This window comes from Armigeres subalbatus, chromosome 2 (assembly GCF_024139115.2).
Source record: "Armigeres subalbatus isolate Guangzhou_Male chromosome 2, GZ_Asu_2, whole genome shotgun sequence".
Lineage (NCBI taxonomy): Eukaryota > Metazoa > Arthropoda > Insecta > Diptera > Culicidae > Armigeres > Armigeres subalbatus.
This window is the reverse complement of record NC_085140.1, coordinates 260,608,440-260,629,606: the sequence shown is the minus strand read 5'-3', so window position 1 is coordinate 260,629,606 and position 21,167 is coordinate 260,608,440. Positions and strand designations below refer to the sequence as shown.

Below are 21,167 nucleotides of genomic sequence, written 5' to 3'. Positions count from 1 at the left end.
ACAATTCCGAGACATATACTGTTTGAAAGCTTTGTATTGTTCAATAGTGCGTCCCCTAGTAGAATATTGTTCCGTAGTGTGGTCTCCGTACTATCAAAATGATATTTACCGCATCGAAACAATTCAACGTAAATTCCTCCGTTTTGCTCTCCGTTTTATCAATTGGAGAAATCCGTTAAATCTACCCAGCTACGAGAACCGATGCAAACTAATTAACTTAGATCTTCCTCATACGAGACGCGATATCGCAAAAGCATGTTTTGTAGGTGATTTGCTGCAGGGTTATATTGATTGTTCAGAGTTGCTTGAAAAAATTACAGTTAACACTTGTAACCGCCGTCCCCGATCACAATCATTTTTGTATTCCAGCATATCCAGAAAAAACTGCGATCAAAAAACATTCACCACCGCACCAAATGTGTTATGTACAAGACGCTGATAAGAAGACCGGTAGTCCTTTCCGAATATGGACAATGCCCCAGGAGGACTTTGGCGGTGTGTGGCAGCGAAGAATGAACCACGAACTCGCTCTACGGCGAACCCAGCATCCAGAAGGTAGCTAAAGCCGGAAGGGTACGATGGGTAGGGCATGTTGCAAGAAGGCCGGACAGCAACCCCGCAAAGATGGTGTTCGCTTCCGATCCGGCAGGTACGAGTCGGCGTGGAGCACAGCGAGCAAGGTGGACAGACCAGATGCAAAACGACTTGGCGAGCGTGGGGCGCCTTGGACCGGTGCACACCGCTAACTGAAGATTAGGAAGCTGCTAAGCCTATGACAATCTTGTCAATTTGTCAAACCACTGCAGTGGATGTAGAGAAAAGCTCTACTTATTTTCTTTAATTTAATTTTGCTTTCGGTGAAAGCATGGACCCAAACTAATTTTGCATATTTAGATTTAAAATTGAAATTCGTATTCAAAAAGAATATTGATGCGTTTCAATGAAAGGCTCAGTAACACACTAGGAATATTTGTTTTGGCATCAATATTACGAATAAATATATTAATATATCAATTAGGGAGCGGGACCATTTGGGCAGCGCCCCCTATTCCCGTCCACAACGTTAATAACTCGACCGCGTTCCAACCAAATGGCCTGATTTTCTGTACATCACTAGATATCGACAGAAACAAACCATGTACCAAGAAACAAATCATTTGGTAGTAATGCGCTCGAGTAATGAACGTTGCGGACGGGAATAGGGGGTGCTGCCCAAATGGTTCTCTACCCTATGTTCTTAAAATTAAACAACTTTATCAGCGAACGCTTTCCACTTAATTAACATCCAACACTTTTTTCGAGAAAAGGTCGAACTGTAAAGAAAACCCGCATGTAATGCTCTCGTCATGCAATTTCTGGTGGTTACTAAATGTTTCTTTCAGTGCATATAGGGTTTCTTACCCCATTCCCGGCCTAACATGCATATGACTGCATTATTTAATTGACATTTATGACAGGAAGCAACTTTTTCTGAATTTTGTGAGCCGTGCGATACTGCATTGTGGTTCACTTCTGCTTAAAAAATAGCCATTCTTGCTAAAGATCGTTTAAAAAAGCTTTTATTTGATATAAATTAACGAGGTGCAGCACTCATTTCAGTCATAGCGATTGCATTTCCGGCTCACTTCAAACCCGTTCCCGGCCTAAGCAAAATTTCACTCAATCTCTCAACATTTTACCCTCATTCTCTCTCGGTACGGTAGAAAATGCGACATAAATAAAAATATGCACGTTCTACGACTGCATGATGCATATGATTATTGATGGTATTACAGTCACCTCCATAAGTCGATATTGAAGGGACCATCGACTCATGGAAATATCGACATGTGGAATAGGAAATCTTTGGAAATCTGTTTAAAGGGACCATCACAGTAACCCAGAAAATATGCTTAATGTGGGATAATTTGCTTCCATGAGTCGATATAGAGTCATAGAACATCGACTTATGGAGGTTTGACTGTATTTATAATAATTTTTGTTTGGTTGAAAAGGTTCATTCACTTATTAAAATTTCGTCCAAACACTCAAAAACTGTATTTTTGTCACTTGTTGAAATCGAGATAATTATAAATAACATGAAAGCGTCGACGTATTAGACAGTTTTCCTATTAAGAATGAAGGATTATCTTCATACTAAAAGAGGCTCCTGGCCTTTTGGCAGCACGGTTCGGCTAGAAGTTCTCAGGCCGAGGTGAATTTTTGTGCACTTTGAGGATACATTTCTAAATGTATTCTAATATGTTTATATAAGTTCCGGTGAAACGAAAAAATAGCAAGGATTGAAGTGTGTTAGTTTTGAATTATTGTGTGGTGATTATCAGATTAAAGCAATGATTGTATCGAGAACTGTGATCTTTTTCAGGTAGGTGTTTATATGATGATACCGTTTTCTAAAAGTAGAAAGACTCACTCCGGCTCTGTGGTGTTGCAACAAAGAGCGAATATTCGGAATCAACATTTTCATTCTCTATAATGAATCGCCTGCTTGAAGCGTGCTTACAGCGGCACACTAGGGGTTAACTTTTGGAAATCAGTATGACGAAAGGCATCTAAGGTTTAATATCTCGAAAATAAGCCACTTAGTCGAAAAAATATTTGGTAGGCGTAGTAGTGGACACCGTCGTACATAACTGGTACCAAATAGATTTTCGTGGAAAGTTCCTGCTGTTGAGAAAACCTGCGTTAGATGTCTTTCGCCATACAAATTTCTGGTGGTTAACTCATGCTGGCTATTTTGCACATATACTATAGCGCCTGGATGTGACAGCGGCGGGTAGAAAATCAGCCACTGCCAATAATTCATTGGATCAATTAATGAAATAATTTTTTGAAAGATATTGAGTACTGTGCGAAATAAATAGGAGATTTTTTTTTAAATTATCAATCATAAACCTACGGCTTCCAAACAGTATAAATCCTTAGTTTTCTGTGCAGTGAGCCGGAAATAGGGTCCATAGGCCAAAGTAGTGATTTACCCAACGTTAGCACCTGGGTACTGGAAACTGTGAATAAAAAACCTTGTAGAATACTAGCTAATGCCTTCAATTAATTTTCGAGCCAAACGAAATTGAAAGTTGATTCAAAAGTATATAAGATTGCTAATGTCTAAATTGCTAATGCTAATAAAACCACTCAATAGGTAAGCAACGCACAACTGTCATTTTTATTATTTCACGCATGCTGCGAATCAGCAAGGCTGAATTAATAAAAATGACAGTTCGGCACCAACATTTCAAAAGGGCGAAACTGCTTTTGTAAACAAGAGCTTCTCACGTCGCTGGTGGGCTAATTTGAGACCACCCACGCAATCCATCGCCATGTAACGAAAGCAGAGGATTCGCTGCTTCCATCAGTGGTGTTGGATTGCGTGGGTGGGCTCAAATTAACCCACCAGCGACGTGAGAAGCTCTTGTTTACAAAAGCAGTTTCGCCCTTTTGAAATGTTGGTGCCGAGTTGTGCGTTGCTTCCGTATTGAGTGGTGTGCCCGTGAAAACGTGAGTACTTTTAAATTTGGATTCCGTGAGGATTGTCCTTAAATCAGTTCTCGATATTTTTCTGCAGGTTTCTCGAACGGTTTGTTAAGTTTCGGGAAGGTTTGATTTAAGGTCCCTAACCACTGGGATAAGGCCGCCTTCTTGATATAGCCTCCGGGGATTAGCATTCGATCATATTTGCCCTCGCTGACCTTTCTCATTTACCCAATCTGAATTCTCATAACTTAGGTGTCGAATTATGAAAACGGCTATCGAAACACCATCATAGTTGAATGCAAACCAATAACTTCTCATATTAGTGATAATTGCTTCATTAGCACGTACCGCAACAATCGGTAGCGCAAATCCGTCGCGAATTAATTGCACACTAAGTCCGCTCCGCAACCTACTTGGAAGGCGGTCGAATTGCCGTTGAAAATCGTTTTCCAGATTCGGTTTGGACCTCCCACCGCTTTGTCAGACACGATGCGAAGTAATTCGCATGCGTTCACATTCTGGTCATATTGATGGCTCCGTTGTCCAATTCGTAGAACTTAATAACTAGTGTGCATCTTCATTTCTCAATATAAATATATCTAAATCAGTTGCATTTATTCAAATGCTCACTAGGAAACAGCTCGACACATTCTATAAGCGTGAAGTCACTTTTACGTGACGAACATTATTTAAATATTCACTACATCATTCATATGATGTGTCCAAAAGAAGTAATTAATTACGTATTTATTTGCCAACTTTTTGCAATACAATAGGTGCACTTGTTTGATATTGCATACAGCCTTGCCCGTCATCCATTTAAATGATCACGCCATGAGCATAAGCAGCACTACATGAAACGTGAGCTGAAACGAAAACGAAAGTGCTCGAATGTCAGAGACTAAGAACGAAGCGCCTGCTTGTAGGCCACCATGCATGCATATTATACATGATCGCTCTCCAAATGATGCTTTGTGACGCTCATCATTTAAAAAAACAACTAATCGAGCTTGTCTTTCTCCGTCTCCACTCCCTCAGGTTCAGCTAGACAACGACAAGTGTCGTCGTGAGCGGGAACCGCACCTGTCCGGATCGCGACTTGATCTCGCCGGTCTATGCATCAGCTCACGCAGCAACACGTCCAGATCAAGCCGAGCAAACATGGTCGACTCACACGGAAATGCCCTGCCACCATTGAGCCCGTCCAGCAACAACAACTCATCCTCGTCAACGGCGGCCAGCGAGAGTGAACAGCAGAGGCCCGTCCCGTTGACGCCTAGTGGTAAGTACCTTGATGGGGTGAGGATCATCTGGGAATAACAGTCCTGTCTAATGAGCAGCGTGACGTAGCTTAGAGCAACATTTTTTTTTATGAACATGTTATTCGACTTCGTCAGTAGATGGGAATAACCAGCGCGAGGGGAAACATCAATTTTCAGTTCAAAACGTAAACAAACGAGCATCAATTCCATACAAAAATCCAAGATGGCTGAGTTGGGGATAATGACAAGTCAGAACACCCCCAATAAATGCATCCTGGCTCAGAGTTATTCCCATCCCGCTCGGTTCCATTTGTTGACAAAAAAGGGACGAGACTTCGAGCTACTTCAACCTGCTCATTAGATAGCATTATCAATTTTGGTCTAATCTAATCTTACCAATATATTGATGAAAACACTTTCAACTGTTTGTGTTGAATGGTGGAAATGAAGACAATATTTATACAATGTGCATAACATGAAATTTGTTTGTTGAATAACAAACATCGATTTTTAAAGGCTTCAAACAAATTTAGCTTTGCATAGCTAAGATTTCCAATCTTTTGACATGATAATTCCGTGTCCAGATAATTCTGATGATCGAGCTTACAACAGCACCCTCGTCCCACTTCTTCACCCTGTAAACGCCAATTTGAATTGCACAACTGTCGTGTACGTCACATAAATCAAAATTTATTCCTTGCCAGCTAAATCCAATTATGGAGCAGCAACAAAAAAATGCGCACCTCCCCTCTTCTGTCACATGCATCGGGCTGTCTGGACTAGGTTTGTGTGCCTGCTTCCCGCACACAGAACGGATAACAACAGTCAATATAGAGTTAGTCGCAGTCGGTTGTCCTCCCACTGAGTCCTGACTCCTGACAACGTGGTTTTGGTTCGTCTTTCACTTGCTTCCCTTGACGAATGGCGACGTTTCCACTGCATGCAGGGTGCATTAGAAAAATATGGAAAATAAATTTATTTCCAGACCTTATGGCAATTGATATGATAACCGCTATGATCAACCTAATATTATTTTAATGTTGCTAATTTTAAATGGTACCTTGAAATGAATGACAATAATTGAGAGATAATGACAAAAGTTTTAAGAAATCAGGCTGCATTATTATCCTTGTATACCTAAAATAGTATGAAGATAGGTACCAAAAATGTGCAGTGTCAGGAAAAGCTTAATTTTTGTATATTATTACAAGTCATTACAATGATTCTTGTGTCGTTGAATGATTTTGAAGAAACGCACCCTGTTTGACAAGGTTTGACTCAGCCACGTGTATAAACTAATATTACTATTTACCTTACCAACGTGTCGTCCCCATTTTCAGTTATTGAATCGCCGGGACCGGGTACGATCCTGGTGGAAAATAATTTACAATCGAATAAGGCCCACTGTAGTCCACCCCCGCAATTTTGCGGTGACTCCTCGACAACAAGCGACACGGCGGAAACCAGGAATTCGAAAACATTTTCCAAAACGTGATCTGTCGTCGGTGGCGGAAAAATTTCCGTGGATATCGGGCCTTTACAACATTGTAGTTTGCCGCCAGCCACGGCCGGCCAGCAGCAGAAAGGACACACCACGGCTTAGCGGCAAGAAAGTCGGAATCTCACGTTGCATTGCAGTAGTTGTCCTGCTAGAAACGTGGGATGGGGGGACTTTTCTCCATTTTGGACGCGCGTGGATCCTAATCTCCCCTGCAGTGCACACCGACTGTTGTCGTCCGCTGTGCGGTTTCCATGATGTTAGTAATTGTATGAAGTCCGTCCGTCGTGCTGTGATAGCTGGGCATGTCATGTGCCATCCTGCTGCAATGCATACGGCGAATCGGATAAGCATTACCCAGTTTTTCACTTTCCTGTTTGCGCCAGTTGGGTGCAGTGCAGTACAACGTGAGGTCTGATTTTGAATGTGGTTGTTACCCAACGGGGATTGGTCACGGTCATGGTAATACAACATGTGACAAATCGAGTAGGTGCTCGGTTGATGGATTACCCACGTTGACATGATCACGATTATACGATGGAAAGTTGTGTTTCTGCTGTAATGGATTCACGTGGCATTCCGGCTGCTCAAGATTGTGGCTAATTTGACTCATTATAAGGTTACCACGAAATAAAAATAATTCATGAAAAACAAAAATTGGTTCACAGTTAATAGAATCCCGATGAATAGGGTTCTTTTTACTTATAATATCATGTAATAAACATCTCCTGCAAATTGTCAATTACCCATATTTTGATCACAATGAAGTCACAAATTCCTCAATTGCCTTCGTTTTTTTGGTTTCTACTTTCATTTTGTTGCATCAACTATGCATATGTAGGTACTAGAATCCATGTCCTTGTCGATTCCGGTTGCAGTTATTACGATCAATTACTAATGCCCGTGAATTTATTATTTACGACAAGTTGTACGTACACAGTCCTTGCGTGAGTATGTGCATTAGCCATCATCAAACGGCAGAGTTACAGTCGTTTTAGGGCGGTCTACGTCAATTCTCACAAAAGCATGAGTCGCAAAAAAAAAGAGAATCGAATGGTGAATTTTATGTTGTGCTAGGGCTACAAGCTTTATTTTGTCAACTCCATGTTTTTTGTGCATCAGAGCAAGAGATACGATTGGCAAATACCAATTAGAATTTATTTAGTCTATTTTTTATATTTTTTACTCTAAGCCACATATCTACAAGCAACATTCAATGTTACACAAATGAAACAAATTAGTACAGCAGTTTTCCGAGCAGACGGGAAAATAAAAAGCATATCATATTTAGGGGGGCAGCAGGGACTATGTCCAAGGGCTTGACGATCCCTCCCCAGGCCATCTGCGAGTTGTGACGCCTGCCTAGGATGTGGTGGGGTTTGACAGTGGGCCCTGTTAAACCTCTAAAAAAAGCTGCATGTATCCGCAAGTAGGCTCCGCCAAAGCGACCGTGTGCCGCTCAAAGCGCACAAGCCCAAGTCCTGGTGTTAGGTGGGACGCTAAACAGCCCTGACACGATGGCCCTCCGACGAGACAGGAGGTTTGCGCAGGCCCAATAAGCCGCCTAGAAAACCAATCATTACGAACAATATAAGAGATAATGCGACTCGATATAATCGGCAAAGACCTAGGCGACGAATAAAGGATCACGATTGGAAGCTTGGAACATGGAACTGCAAGTCGCTAGGCTTCGCAGGTTGCGATAGGATAATCTACGATGAATTACATCCCCGCAACTTCGATGTCGTAGCGCTGCAGGAAATCTGCTGGACAGGACAGAAAGTGTGGAAAAGCGGGCATCGGGCGGCTACCTTCTACCAAAGCTGTGGCACCACCAACGAGCTGGGAACCGGCTTCATAGTGCTGGGTAAGATGCGCCAACGCGTGATTGGGTGGCAGCCAATCAACGCAAGGATGTGCAAGCTGAGGATTAAAGGCCGTTTCTTCAACTATAGCATCATCAACGTGCACTGCCCACACGAAGGGAGACCCGACGACGAGAAAGAAGCGTTCTACGCACAGCTGGAGCAGACATACGATGGATACCCACTGCGGGACGTCAAAATCGTCATCGGTGACATGAACGCGCAGGTAGGAAGGGAGGAAATGTATAGACCGGTCATCGGACCGGATAGTCTGCACACCGTATCGAATGACAACGGCCAACGATGCATAAACTTCGCAGCCTCCCGCGGAATGGTAGTCCGAAGCACTTTCTTTCCCCGCAAAAATATCCACAAGGCCACATGGAGATCACCTAACCAAGAAACGGAAAACCAAATCGACCACGTTCGAATCGACGGTAAATTCTTCTCCGTCATCACGAACGTCCGCACTTACCGCAGTGCGAATATTGAATCCGACCACTACCTCGTTGCAGTATGCCTGCGCTCAAAACTCTCGACGGTGTACAACACGCGTCGAAGTCGAACGCCGCGGCTTAATATTAGGCGGCTACAAGACGATAGACTAGCCCAAGAATACGCGCAGCAGCTGGAAGTGGCACTCCCAACGGAAGAGCAGCTAGGCGCAGCGTCTCTTGAAGATGGCTGGAGAGATATTCGATCCGCCATTGGTAGCACTGCAACCGCTGCACTTGGCACGGTGCCCCCGGATCAGAGAAACGACTGGTACGACGGCGAATGTGAGCAGTTAGCAGAAGAGAAGAATGCAGCATGGGCGAGATTGCTGCAACACCGCACGAGGGCGAACAAGGCACGATAAAAACAGACGCGGAACAGACAAAATTCGATTTTCCGGAGGAAAAAGCGTCAGCAGGAAGATCGAGACCGTGAAGAGACGGAGCAACTGTACCGCGCTAATAAAACACGAAAGTTCTATGAGAAGTTGAACCGTTCACGTAAGGGCCACGTTCTACAGCCTGATATGTGTAAGGACATAAACGGGAACCTTCTTACGAATGAGCGTGAGGTGATCCAAAGATGGCGGCAGCACTACGAAGAGCACTTGAATGGCGATGTGGCAGACAAAGATGGCGGTATGGTGATGGACCTGGGGGAACGCGCGCAGGACATAATTCTACCGGCTCCGGAACTCCAAGAAATCCAGGAGGAGATTGGCCGGCTGACGAACAACAAAGCCCCTGGGGTTGACCTACTACCAGGAGAGCTATTTAAACACGGTGGTGAGGCACTGGCTAGAGCGCTGCACTGGGTCATTACCAAGATTTGGGAGGAGGAAGTTTTGCCGCAGGAGTGGATGGAAGGTGTCGTGTGTCCCATCTACAAAAAGGGCGATAAGCTGGATTGTAGCAACTACCGCGCAATCACATTGCTGAACGCCGCCTACAAGGTACTCTCCCAAATTTTATGCCGTCGACTAGCACCAATTGCAAGGGAGTTCGTGGGGCAGTACCAGGCGGGTTTTATGGGCGAACGCTCCATCACGGACCAGGTGTTTGCCATTCGCCAAGTACTGCAGAAGTGCCGCGAATTCAACGTACCCACACAGCTAATGCACGAAAACGGATTTCCGGATAAACTGACACGGTTGATCAAAGCGACGATGGATCGGGTGATGTGCGTAGTTCGAGTTTCAGGGGCATTCTCGAGTCCCTTTGAAACCCGCAGAGGGTTACGGCAAGGTGATGGTCTTTCGTGTCTGCTATTAAACATCGCTTTGGAAGGGCTAATACGAAGAGCAAGGATTAATACGAGTGGTACAATTTTCAATAAGTCCGTCCAGCTATTTGGCTTCACCGACGACATTGATATTATGGCACGTAACTTTGAGAAGATGGAGGAAGCCTACATCAGACTGAAGAGGGAAGCCAAGCGGATCGGACTAGTCATCAACACGTCGAAATCGAAGTACATGATAGGAAGAGGTTCAAGAGAAGACAGTGTGAGCCACCACCGCGAGTTGGCATCGGTGGTGACGAAATCGAGGTGGTAGAAGAATTTGTGTACTTGGGCTCACTGGTGACTGCCGAAAATGATACCAGCAGAGACATTCGAAGACGTATAGTGGCTGGAAATCGTACATATTTTGGACTCCGCAAGACGCTCCGATCGAATAGAGTTCGCCGCCGTACCAAACTGACAATCTACAAAACGCTCATTAGACCGGTAGTCCTCTACGGACACGAGACCTGGACGATGCTCGTGGAGGACCAACGCGCACTCGGAGTTTTCGAAAGGAAAGTGCTGCGTACCATCTATGGTGGGGTGCAGATGGCGGACGGTACGTGGAGGAGGCGAATGAACCACGAGTTGCATCAGCTGCTGGGAGAACCATCCATCATTCACACCGCGAAAATCGGAAGACTGCGGTGGGCCGGGCACGTAGCCAGAATGTCGGACAATAACCCGGTGAAAATGGTTCTCGACAACGATCCGACGGGTACAAGAAGGCGAGGTGCGCAGCGGGCAAGGTGGATCGATCAGGTGGAAGATGACTTGCGGACCCTCCGTAGACTGCGTGGTTGGCGACGTGTAGCCATGGACCGAGCCGAATGGAGAAGACTCTTATATACCGCACAGGCCACTTCGGCCTTAGTCTGAATAAATAATAATCATATTTAGTCGCTCCGAAATTAATTTCTGCATAACAGATACAGTTATTGCTTTGAACGACATGAGAGCAAAACATTAAAAATAATATAAAAAAATGTTTGTGAAATAGCAAATAAATGTCTTGTTATGATATTGAAAAATAAAACTAAGATCAAACCGTTGAAATACGTTAAGGCGTTTTTGAATATTTCAATTAGCGACCCCATCACCCGATCAGGTCTAAAGTTGTGCTATAATTAGAACTGAACTTCCGGAGAAATTCCTGGCGAAACTTGCGGAGGAATTCCTGGCGGAACTTGCTAAGGAATTCCTGGCGGAACTTGCGGAGGAATTCTTGGCGGAACTTCCGGGAGAATTCCTGGCGGAACTTCCGGAGGAATTCTTGGTGGAACTTCCGGAGGAATTGCTGGTGAAACTTCCGGAGGAATTCCTGGCGGTACTTTTGGAGGAATTCCTGGCGGAACTTCCGGGAGAATTTCTGGCGGAACTTCCGGGAGAATTCCTGGCGGAACTTCCGGAGGAATTCCTGGTGGAACTTCCGGAGGAATTCCTGGCGGAACTTTAGGAGGAATTCCTGGCGGAACTTCCGGAGGAATTCCTGGCGGAACTTCCGGAGGAATTCCTGGCGGAACTTCCGGAGGAATTCCTGGCGGAACTTCCGGAGGAATTCCTGGCGGAACTTCCGGAGGAATTCCTGGCGGAGCTCCCGGAGGAATTCCTTGCGGAATTTCCTGGCGGAATGCCTGGCGGAACTTCCGGAGAAATTCTTGGCGGAACTTCCGGATGAGTTCCTGGCGAAAGTTGCGGAGGAATTCCTGGTGGAACTTCGGGAGGAATTTCTGGCGGAACTTGCGGAAGAATTCCTGGAGGAACTTCCGGAGGAATTCCTGGCGGAACTTCCGGAGGAATTCCTGGCGGAACTTCCGGAGGAATTCCTGGCGGAACTTCCGGAGGAATTCCTGGCGGAACTTCCGGGAGAATTCCTGGCGGAGCTTCCGGAGGAATTCTTGGCGGAACTTCCGGAGGAATTGCTGGTGAAACTTCCGGAGGAATTCCTGGCGGTTCTTTCGGAGGAATTCCTGGCGGAACTTCCGGGAGAATTTCTGGCGCAACTTCCGGGAGAATTCCTGGCGGAACTTCCGGAGGAATTCCTGGCGGAACTTCCGGAGGAATTCCTGGCGGAACTTCCGGAAGAATTCCTGGCGGAACTTCCGGAGGAATTCCTGGCGGAACTTCCGGAGGAATTCCTGGCGGAACTTCCGGAGGAATTCCTGGCGGAACTTCCGGAGGAATTCCTGGCGGAACTTCCGGAGGAATTCCTGGCGGAACTTCCGGAGGAATTCCTGGCGGAACTTCCGGAGGAATTCCTGGCGGAACTTCCGGAGGAATTCCTGGCGGAACTTCCGGAGGAATTCCTAACGGAACTTCCGGAGGAATTCCTAACGGAACTTCCGGAGGAATTCCTAACGGAACTTCCGGAGGAATTCCTGGCGGAACTTCCGGAGGAATTCCTGGCGGAACTTCCGGAGGAATTCCTGGCGGAACTTCCGGAGGAATTCCTGGCGGAGCTCACGGAGGAATTCCTTGCGGAATTTCCTGGCGGAATGCCTGGGGGAACTTCCGGAGGAATTCCTGGCGGAGCTCCCGGAGGAATTCCTTGCGGAATTTCCTAGCGGAATGCCTGGCGGAACTTCCGGAGGAATTCCTGGCGGAACTTCCGGTGGAATTCCTGGTGGAACTTCCGGTGGAATTCCTGGCAGAACTTCCAGGGGAATTCCTGGCGGAAATTCTGGAGGAATTTCTTGCGGAACTTCCGGAGGAATTCCTTTCGGAACTTCCGGAGGAATTCTTGGAGTAACTCCTGGGGGAACTCCTGGAGGATCTTCCGGATAAATTCCTGGAGGAATTATTGAGGGAACTCCGGTACGAATTCCTATAAGAACTTTCGGATGCATACATGGAAGAACTTTCGGATGAATACCTGAAATAATGTTCAGAGGAAATTTTTGATGATCTTCCATACGAACTCTTAAAAGAACAGCCGAAGAATCTCTGGAGAATTTTTGACGTTTTTAATCAGTTCAGGCTGCCGCCGGTAAGTTTTCAATTGGTGCACAGGTATAGGTAGAACCCCCCTTAGGAAATCCTTCCAGGAGTTCCCGCGGAAATTAAATAATTCTACTGAACATTCCCCCTAAAATTGTTTAAAGAATTCTTTCGAATATTACTCTAAAAAATCTTTAAAAAATTCTCTAAGAATTTGTCCAAATTCTTTGACGGATTTTTGGAGGAATTATTTCGGGAAAAATTCCAGGAGTAATTCATGGGGAAATTTTTTGAGGATGTTTTGGAAGAATTCCTGGAAGAATTCTTAGAGAAATTTATACGAAACTTTCTACAAGATTTCTTTCGAAAATTCCCAGAAGAATGTCCCCGGGAAGCCATTTGCTGAAGGAAGTTTGGGTAGACCCCAGGTCCGATTCCACCGCGTGTAGCCGTTTTCGTGGCCTCTATCCGGTTCTCTGTTGAATACTGTTTTCGCCATTCTTTCTTCTGACGTTGGCACTTACTGACCAGCCCACTGAAGTCAGCCGTATTTTATACGATTAACAACGTTTCCTTCTTTGAATACTTTGTATGAAAAAACACATTAAAACTAAGACTAAAAAAAATCTTTGTTTACTTGATAAAGTTCATGCGTCTGTGCCATTTTTTTAGCTTCCCTCCGAGTATTGTACGCAGCACTTTTCGCTCGAAAGCTCCGAAAGTTCTCCGATACGCTTCTTTTAACGTCTATGCTTCATGTCCATAGAGGGCCACTGGTAGAATCAAAGTTCTATATAGAGCAAATTTCGTTCCCATCTACATGTTGCGGGACCTAAGCTGGTTACGTTATCCGTAGAAGGCCCTATTCACAGCAGAAATACGTCTCTTCAAGTTGCATTCAACAAGGAATTCTGTCCATTGTTTTCTATTGAAAATTGCCCAGATCGATTCAACTCTACAACATTTCCATTCCAACTTGATTTGAATTTCAACTCAATAAATTATCATTGTATTTATCTACAGAGGAAACGGCAGATTTGACTTGTTGTGTTCTATAATTGTCTGAAAGGTTTATTAAATTCAATTATTATTGCTTTTATTGTATTTTTTTTATTGATTTTTTTTATTGGATTTTTGGTATTTATTTTAGCGGAATTAGAAATTATAATTTAAATGTGTCATTTCATATTTTTGTGATTTGGTTCAATGGTTCAATAGGGTTGCGAAACTAAACGAAGAAACATGGGCTTAAAATTAGTGCGAGCTTTGTTGTGACTTATAATCTGTAGTAACGGTTTACGCGAGAAAATATCGAAATCAGTAGATTATTTAGTAACGAAGAGTAGACGAAACAGTGGGACCACAGCCCTACTATCGCTTGCGTTGGACTTACAAATATTTATATCATACAAAGGATTTTTGTCGTCTAATGTAGGAGAGATGTGGTTCAAAACACAGCCTTTTTATTTTCATCATAACTATTACGATAGAACCTCATCTACCATATTTTCGTCGGTACTGGTACTGGGACAACCACCGGTATCCGGATTTATCGACTATTGTGATTGTCATTCAGTAATTTACATCGGTACTTGCATACCGGAGTTATAAGATAAATATTGAATTGGAAACTATTGGAATTTATTGCTAAACAAATTGTCAACATATATTAAGACTAGATTTTTGTTTTTGAGAAAATAATGGTAATTATTTTTAAATATTACTAAATGTAATCCCCATATTTGTAAATGAAGTTTTTTTTTCGCTTAGCCTTTGATAGGTATGTTAATGCTTTATATCAACTTCCCCATGCATACATTGCTATAGCAATCCATCGTGGGTTTGTGGTACGTCCTGTTTTGATTTTCCTTTTACATCTTGAAAACAGGTTGCTGTGGGTGGCATATGAAGATAAATACGAAACTCCCCACGCGGTGTGGATATTGACTTTCGCTTTCGTCATCATCGATTTTGGAAGCCCACTGATTGATTTGGGAGTCGTTGTTAATGTATTCCGGGATTCTAAAAATAACTGAAAGAGCTGGAAAAAAGGATATGAAGGGATATTGATGAAATGCGGCATTGAATATGGTGAAGATATTATTAGAACACAATAAATCACATTGTTGTACCAAATCAGAGTGCGCCTTCTTCCATTTGTATGAAAACACCAACATATGAACCTTCGGAATGTTATATCAAGCATATTTTCTTCTTCTGGGCTTTTGCGTAAGTTAGTTGCATATATGGCATTAATTTATTGCTGACTCCAAACTTGGTGTTCTAGTTATTAATTGAGAACTTTTTATGCCAATTAAATGCATACATTTGTATATTGTGTTGCAAGCACAATGATGCAAAATGCCCAGTGAAGGAAATAAACAACTAAGTTAGATAAATACTGCATTTCTTGCATTTAGCCAATATAGTTCGATATACCATTTTATTCATAACTACCAAACGCAAAGATCGATCATTGTCAAATCCAATAGTGATCAACTAGGCGTTGTCCCTTGTTGAATGAAACTTGTTGCGAGAAAATCGGTTATGTATTGCTATATGAGGAGTAGTTTTTCTTATTTTTCTTAGCTTTCATGCACATACATTGGTATATGATGATAGTCTTTCAGTACAACTTTGTTGTACGAGAAAGACAAAAAGTCCAACCCGAAACATTCCGTCAACAGGACATCAGGCTCGGTAATTCCGTGCTTTTACCGATCAGACTATTTGAGTACATATTCTATTTAAGTATGTAATGTTATTGTCCCTGAAAGGTACTTTAAAACATTGTAATAATATTAATTTCGAATTTATCAGGTCAAATATGACGAGATGCTCGTAGCATTATTTAGTGAGCGTTCATTAAACACTTATTCACTTTGAGGTTTTAGGCCAAGCCGAGCAGACTATTTAATATTTATTTTCCAAACTACCAACGAAAACATTTCGTCATTCTTTATTAAATATGATAAGTTTTTCAGATTCAACTTTAATGTTAATAGCAGTGCCATGTTGACTTGAATCTTGGTGACAATTCCCAGTTTTCACCCAGCTAGAAATACCAGTCGGTTTCTTAAAAAGAAATTGATAGAATTGGAGTCTAGATCCTCACAGTATTGAAAATTTCCCATTATCAAGCAGCTCTGAGCATTAAAGATAAGCTTCCGGCAGTCAGCCGGTCCGGGCAAATAAGTTACAAAAAGACGATAAAAATGACATGGCACGCAACATGTTCCCTTCCCGGTTCGGCGGTGTCTGTGCCCATGCCTATGTCGGTATATCGTGTCTATCATGTCAAAAAGCATTCAGAATGTTATATTGCGGTAAAACGAACTGACTACAAGCCGCAAATGTCCCTCCCCGTTACGATTGCCTCCGTGTTCGGCTGGCAGTAGAATTCCGTTACGATTTGGGCAGTGTGCATTCGGTTCTGAACCGATAAAAATAATTGAATTGAATTGACAGAGTCGAAACCTAAAATCAAATAAAGATATTCGTGCACTGCAAAATTGTGGATAGGAATCGAAGGTGGCATCAAGTTGTGGCCCTATTCGAGGGTGCATTATGCTGACTGTGCCAAGGAATCAGACTCGAATCACCGAAATAGGCAAAATGGTTCAATACACTACGCTTGGAAACTCTCTATTTTGTCCTGCGTATGCGATACGCAACTTTGTTTGTTTGGAAATCTAAAAATCAGAAGGGTTGTGTACAAGACACGACCGCAAAGAAAACATTGGACAACGGACATTGTTCCGACTAATTGCGACCTCCTACTCTCTAGATAGGCGTGATAACCCCAACACAACAAGAACACTTAAAAGTCACGTTTGCGGAAAAGCCATCAGAATCCGAGTACCAAATTGCCCACAACAACGGGCTGGGCGGATTTGTACAGAGTGCGAATCAATCACACTCTGCTGTGTCAAAGGCTTGCTTGGCTAAAGCATTTGATAAGTTTGATTGCCCTACGCATGCGGTCGCGTGTACTCAGACGACTTATGACGGTGGAAGACCGGCACTTGATTACAATTAATTGCATATTATTCGGCAACTCGGCCGTACGAAAACAATTTTTGTTAAATATCTTGGCTGTGCATATGCACGGCACATGTTTCGAAATGGACAAATTGATATGAAATTTGCGAAAAAGAATCCTCGTGTCGTATAGGTTGTGTAGGTTGTGTAGGGGAAGGGGGGGCAATATGCCCTAGCTAAGCAAACACTGCTTTATTGACTCATTTGTAACGCTATTCATGGGTATTTTTACATTATGCAACAGTTAAACAAGATAGCTAGTTGATGCCATTCAAAAATTGTCAAAAATCTCAATCATATTGATAATATTCACATTTCAAAAAAGTGGTGATATTCTGTTGCCGGAAAACTCATGAGGCAAAACGCCTTTTAGCTGGTAGCTCTTAGGGAACAAAGCACCATGCGTCGGCGAATCAGTATTACAGTATGGATAGTGCGTGGAGACGCAAGTACATTGTAGGTTAGTTTCACAAGGGCGTTTTGCCTCGCCAAAATGTTAGATGTTTCTTCAAAATGTGGAAATTTTCGGTTTTCCGACCTTCCCATACACTATTTTGAAACTTTTTTCGCCTAACCTACATAATTTTAGATCTAGTTTTGTTACGGCCATCTTAATGACGGTAAATATGAGGGAAACCACAAAAGGCGTTTTGCCTCGGGGGGCGTTTTGGGGCCTCTTCCCCTAGGGCTTATTACACCTATCTAGAGAGTAGGAGGTTGAGGATTCGAGTCCCTCCAAGACACGGCAAATTTCATATCAATTTGTCCATTTCGAAACATGTGCTGTGCATATGCACAGCCAAGATATTTAAGAAAAACACGGAACACCTAGTCTAAGAAATGAATGCATGTATTAGACAAGCAAATAAAATTAGATAAAAAACCATTAATATATGAAAAACAGAATAGAAAAATTCGTTGTAAGTAACAGAAAATGTTTAAGAGAATAGCTCAAAAATAACTCATTTTGCCAGCTAAACAATAGCAAAATATTGGCAGAAAAGGAAATATCAAAATCAGTGTTTCGTCCAGGGTGGGACGACCCTACGTTGTGTGAACAATTTGATATATTAAAAATGCAAATGAATAATGAAAAAGAAACTTTGTTATGATTGCATAATGTGTGTAGAAAAGTCCAGCTCATTTTTTACATGCTTTCAACCAATTTACTTACAATAAGTTTCATTCAACGGAGAATCATGTCCCATTGTTTTCTATTGGAAATTGGCTGTATAAAGGCTGATATAAAAAAGTGCGTAAAAAAGGCTAGCCATTTTTTTACTTACCCTCAACCGATTTACTTGCAACAAGTTGGAATCCTGTTCCATTGTTTCCTATTGAAAATTTGCCAGATCGGACTATGGGGTCAGAAGTTAACGCCAAAATACATTTTCTTTAGACAATAATGTGTAGAAAAGTCACACTTGTCCGATTTATTTGCAACATTTTGCATTTGACTGGAAAACCGGAATACTTTACGTGTGAAGAAGTCTAGTTCACTATTCTGGTACTAATCCTTAACCGATTTGCTTGCAACAAGTTGCATTCGACATTTATTCTAGCCGTATGTTCTAAGCATAAAGTTCGATTTTACCTATTTTTCATAAGAAACAATGGAATAGGGCTTCCCGTCAAGGGCAACTTATTGCGAGTGAATCCATTTAGGATAAGTGCAAAGAATGATTAAGTTTTTGAAATGCATTTTGCTTATAAAATAGTAGTTTGTGCAACAAGTTGCAAAAAGATGATTTTTTCAGCACGAGTAGTACGAGTTGTATCGAGTTTTGCAACGAATTGCACACGCTATTTTTTGCAATGACGGAAAATGGACTTTAATTTGATAAATTTGTACCAAAATGTACATTCTAATTAACTCCACATGATCATTCTTGCCAATAAATTATGTTGCTGCAGAAAACAATTAGATTCCATGTTACCGTGCCACATTGCATTGTTCGATAAGCCGTAAAGCGATAGATGTACTTGCCTTTGGAAATTTTCGATGTCATGTGCATCAAACTATTTCATGTATTACCCGAGGCAGAGATTACACTATTTGAACACTTACCCAAGGTCATTCAGCAAAATGTAGTCATGTAACTACTGTTCTAATGTTGGTTTTTCATTATAGCACCCAAATGAGTGTTATAATGAACATTATGCAACCCATCTGAGTTGCATAATGTTCATTGAAGCACCCATTTCGTTGGTATGGAAAAGTAGGCCGATAAAACTCAAAGGGGAACTGTAAACCAGATATTATGATCAGGAATTGCAAAATAGTAGTTTGTGCAACTAGTTGCAAAAAGATGATTTTTTCAGCACGAGTTGTACGTTTATCAAACGAGGCTTGCCGAGTTGGATAAATACTACGAGTGCTGAAAAAATCGAGTTTTGCAACGAGTTGCACACGCTATTTTTTGCAATGACGAAAAATGAGCTTTAATGTGATACATCTGTACCAAAATGGTACAATTGTATTTAATTCACATGATCAATCTTGCCAAAATGTCATGCTGCTGCAGAAAACAAACATATTCCATGTTATCATTCCACGTCGAGCATCCGAGCGAGACGGTTGTAAGTCCGCGTACGGTCTGCTTCTCTTTTGGTTTTTTTCCTGAAGTACAGGTAGAGGTTTTTTCCGAAAGTGTTTTGAAGCATAGTGCTTGAGTGGAAGTGGTGCTTAGCTGAAGCAGTTAAGTAGCCATTTCGTTGCTTTTGCAAGACAACGCAAAGTTTTGCAGTTTCTTCGGCGTCCATCGCAGGCGCAGGCATCATCGCCCCACGCCGACAGTCATCATCCATCGTGCGTCTCCACCAACACAGACGCTGCCGTCCTGCCACCATCCATCATCCCAGTTGCAGTGTTGTCTGCGGCAAGAACACCAACAACAGCGTGGTTGGCTTCGACCGCACCACCGCCCCGGCTATTGTCCATCCAGTCAGTGTGTGCTGCCAGAGCCGTTAGCCGGCGACACAGCAGTGTGAACGCAAGTATTTACTTGAGCTCCCTCTCGTTGTTCCCCTTTCTTCTCCATCTTATTGGAATAGTTTTTTTTCCTTTTTCTTTAACTCGTCTACCCCTCTCATTAATTTGTGTGTGTGTGTGTTTTTTCTGTCCTTGTGATAATTGTTTAGTTTTAAAATAGATTGTGCCTCGCTGCAGCGGCGCATTTCGTGTCCGCAATGCGCGAAGGCGAAGATGGCGGGGGTACTTCGTATTCCATGTCAGATGTTTCGTTGCATGCGGGTGTTCCAAACCAAAATGAAATGGACACCAGCAACACTAAAATTTCCTCTACGAGCCCCCGTCCCAAGGTCTACCCTCACGACTCTAGTGGGCCGTATGTTGTTTTCTTTCGACCCAAAGGCAAACGTTTGAATATCAGCCAGATTAGCAAAGATCTGGAAAAGCGATTTTCGTCTGTCACGACCATTGACATGGTTGGGTCCAGTAAACTCAAATGTCACGGTCAGTGATCGCAAACAGGCCAACGAGATTGCCACCTGTGAGCTTTTCACTCTCGAATATAGGGTGTATTTACCGTCAGCAGTGTGTGAGATCGCGGGGGTGGTGACGGAGGGAAGTATGACATGTGACGATTTGAAACAAGGTTTCGGTCGTTTCAAGAACGTTTCTTTGCCTCCTGTTGCGATACTCGATTGCAAACAAATGTATTCGGTGTCGCAGGAGGGAGAGAAGCGGAGTTATTCCCCGTCTGACTCTTTCTGCGTCACTCCGGGTCCGCACTGCCTGACTACGTAGTGATTGGCAAACTTCGTCTACCTGTTCGGCTGTATGTACCGAAGGTGATGAATTGTGTTAATTGCAAGCAGCTGGGCCACACCGCTCAGTACTGCTGCAATAAACCTCGCTGTGCATCATGCGGAGAGAAGCATGTGGAGGGTGCGTGCAAGACGGCACCGAAATGTGTTTATTGTAACGAAAGCCCTCCACATGCTCTTGAAGCTTGCCCAACGTACATACAGCAGCGAATACACCAGAAGCGGTCTCTTCAGCAGCGTTCTCGGCGAAGTTACGCCGAAATGTTGAGGAAGGCCGCTCCTCCACTCGTTTCTGACACCATCTACTCGTCTCTTCCTTTGGACGATCAAGGTAGCTCTGACTCCGAGGTTGGAAATGGGGTTCCCTTTGTTTTCAATGGCTCAACGAGGAAGAGAATAAAACAGAGCCAGCGACCCTCAAAAAGCCTAGAAAACAGCCTCAAAGTGAGCCCCAATCCAACATGGTCAAATTCAAAGCGGGTGGAAATACTCAAAAACGTTCAACTTTTGTGGTTTCACATC

The 21,167-nt window shown here is 43.1% G+C and overlaps 1 protein-coding gene across 9 annotated transcripts in view; it reads left to right on the top strand.

Annotated features, from left to right (window-relative positions):
• Positions 1-21,167, top strand: part of LOC134212148 (dual specificity tyrosine-phosphorylation-regulated kinase 2) — a 446,248-nt gene that overhangs the window by 322,530 nt on the left and 102,551 nt on the right. For all 9 annotated transcript variants that reach the window (XR_009979207.1, XR_009979205.1, XR_009979206.1 and 6 more), the window contains one exon: positions 4,513-4,756. Coding sequence is in view for 6 of the 9 variants with exons in the window: in XM_062689745.1 (XP_062545729.1) it covers positions 4,513-4,756 (244 nt within the window). In the remaining 3 variants the exon portion in view is untranslated. The remainder of the gene's footprint in view (positions 1-4,512; positions 4,757-21,167) is intronic.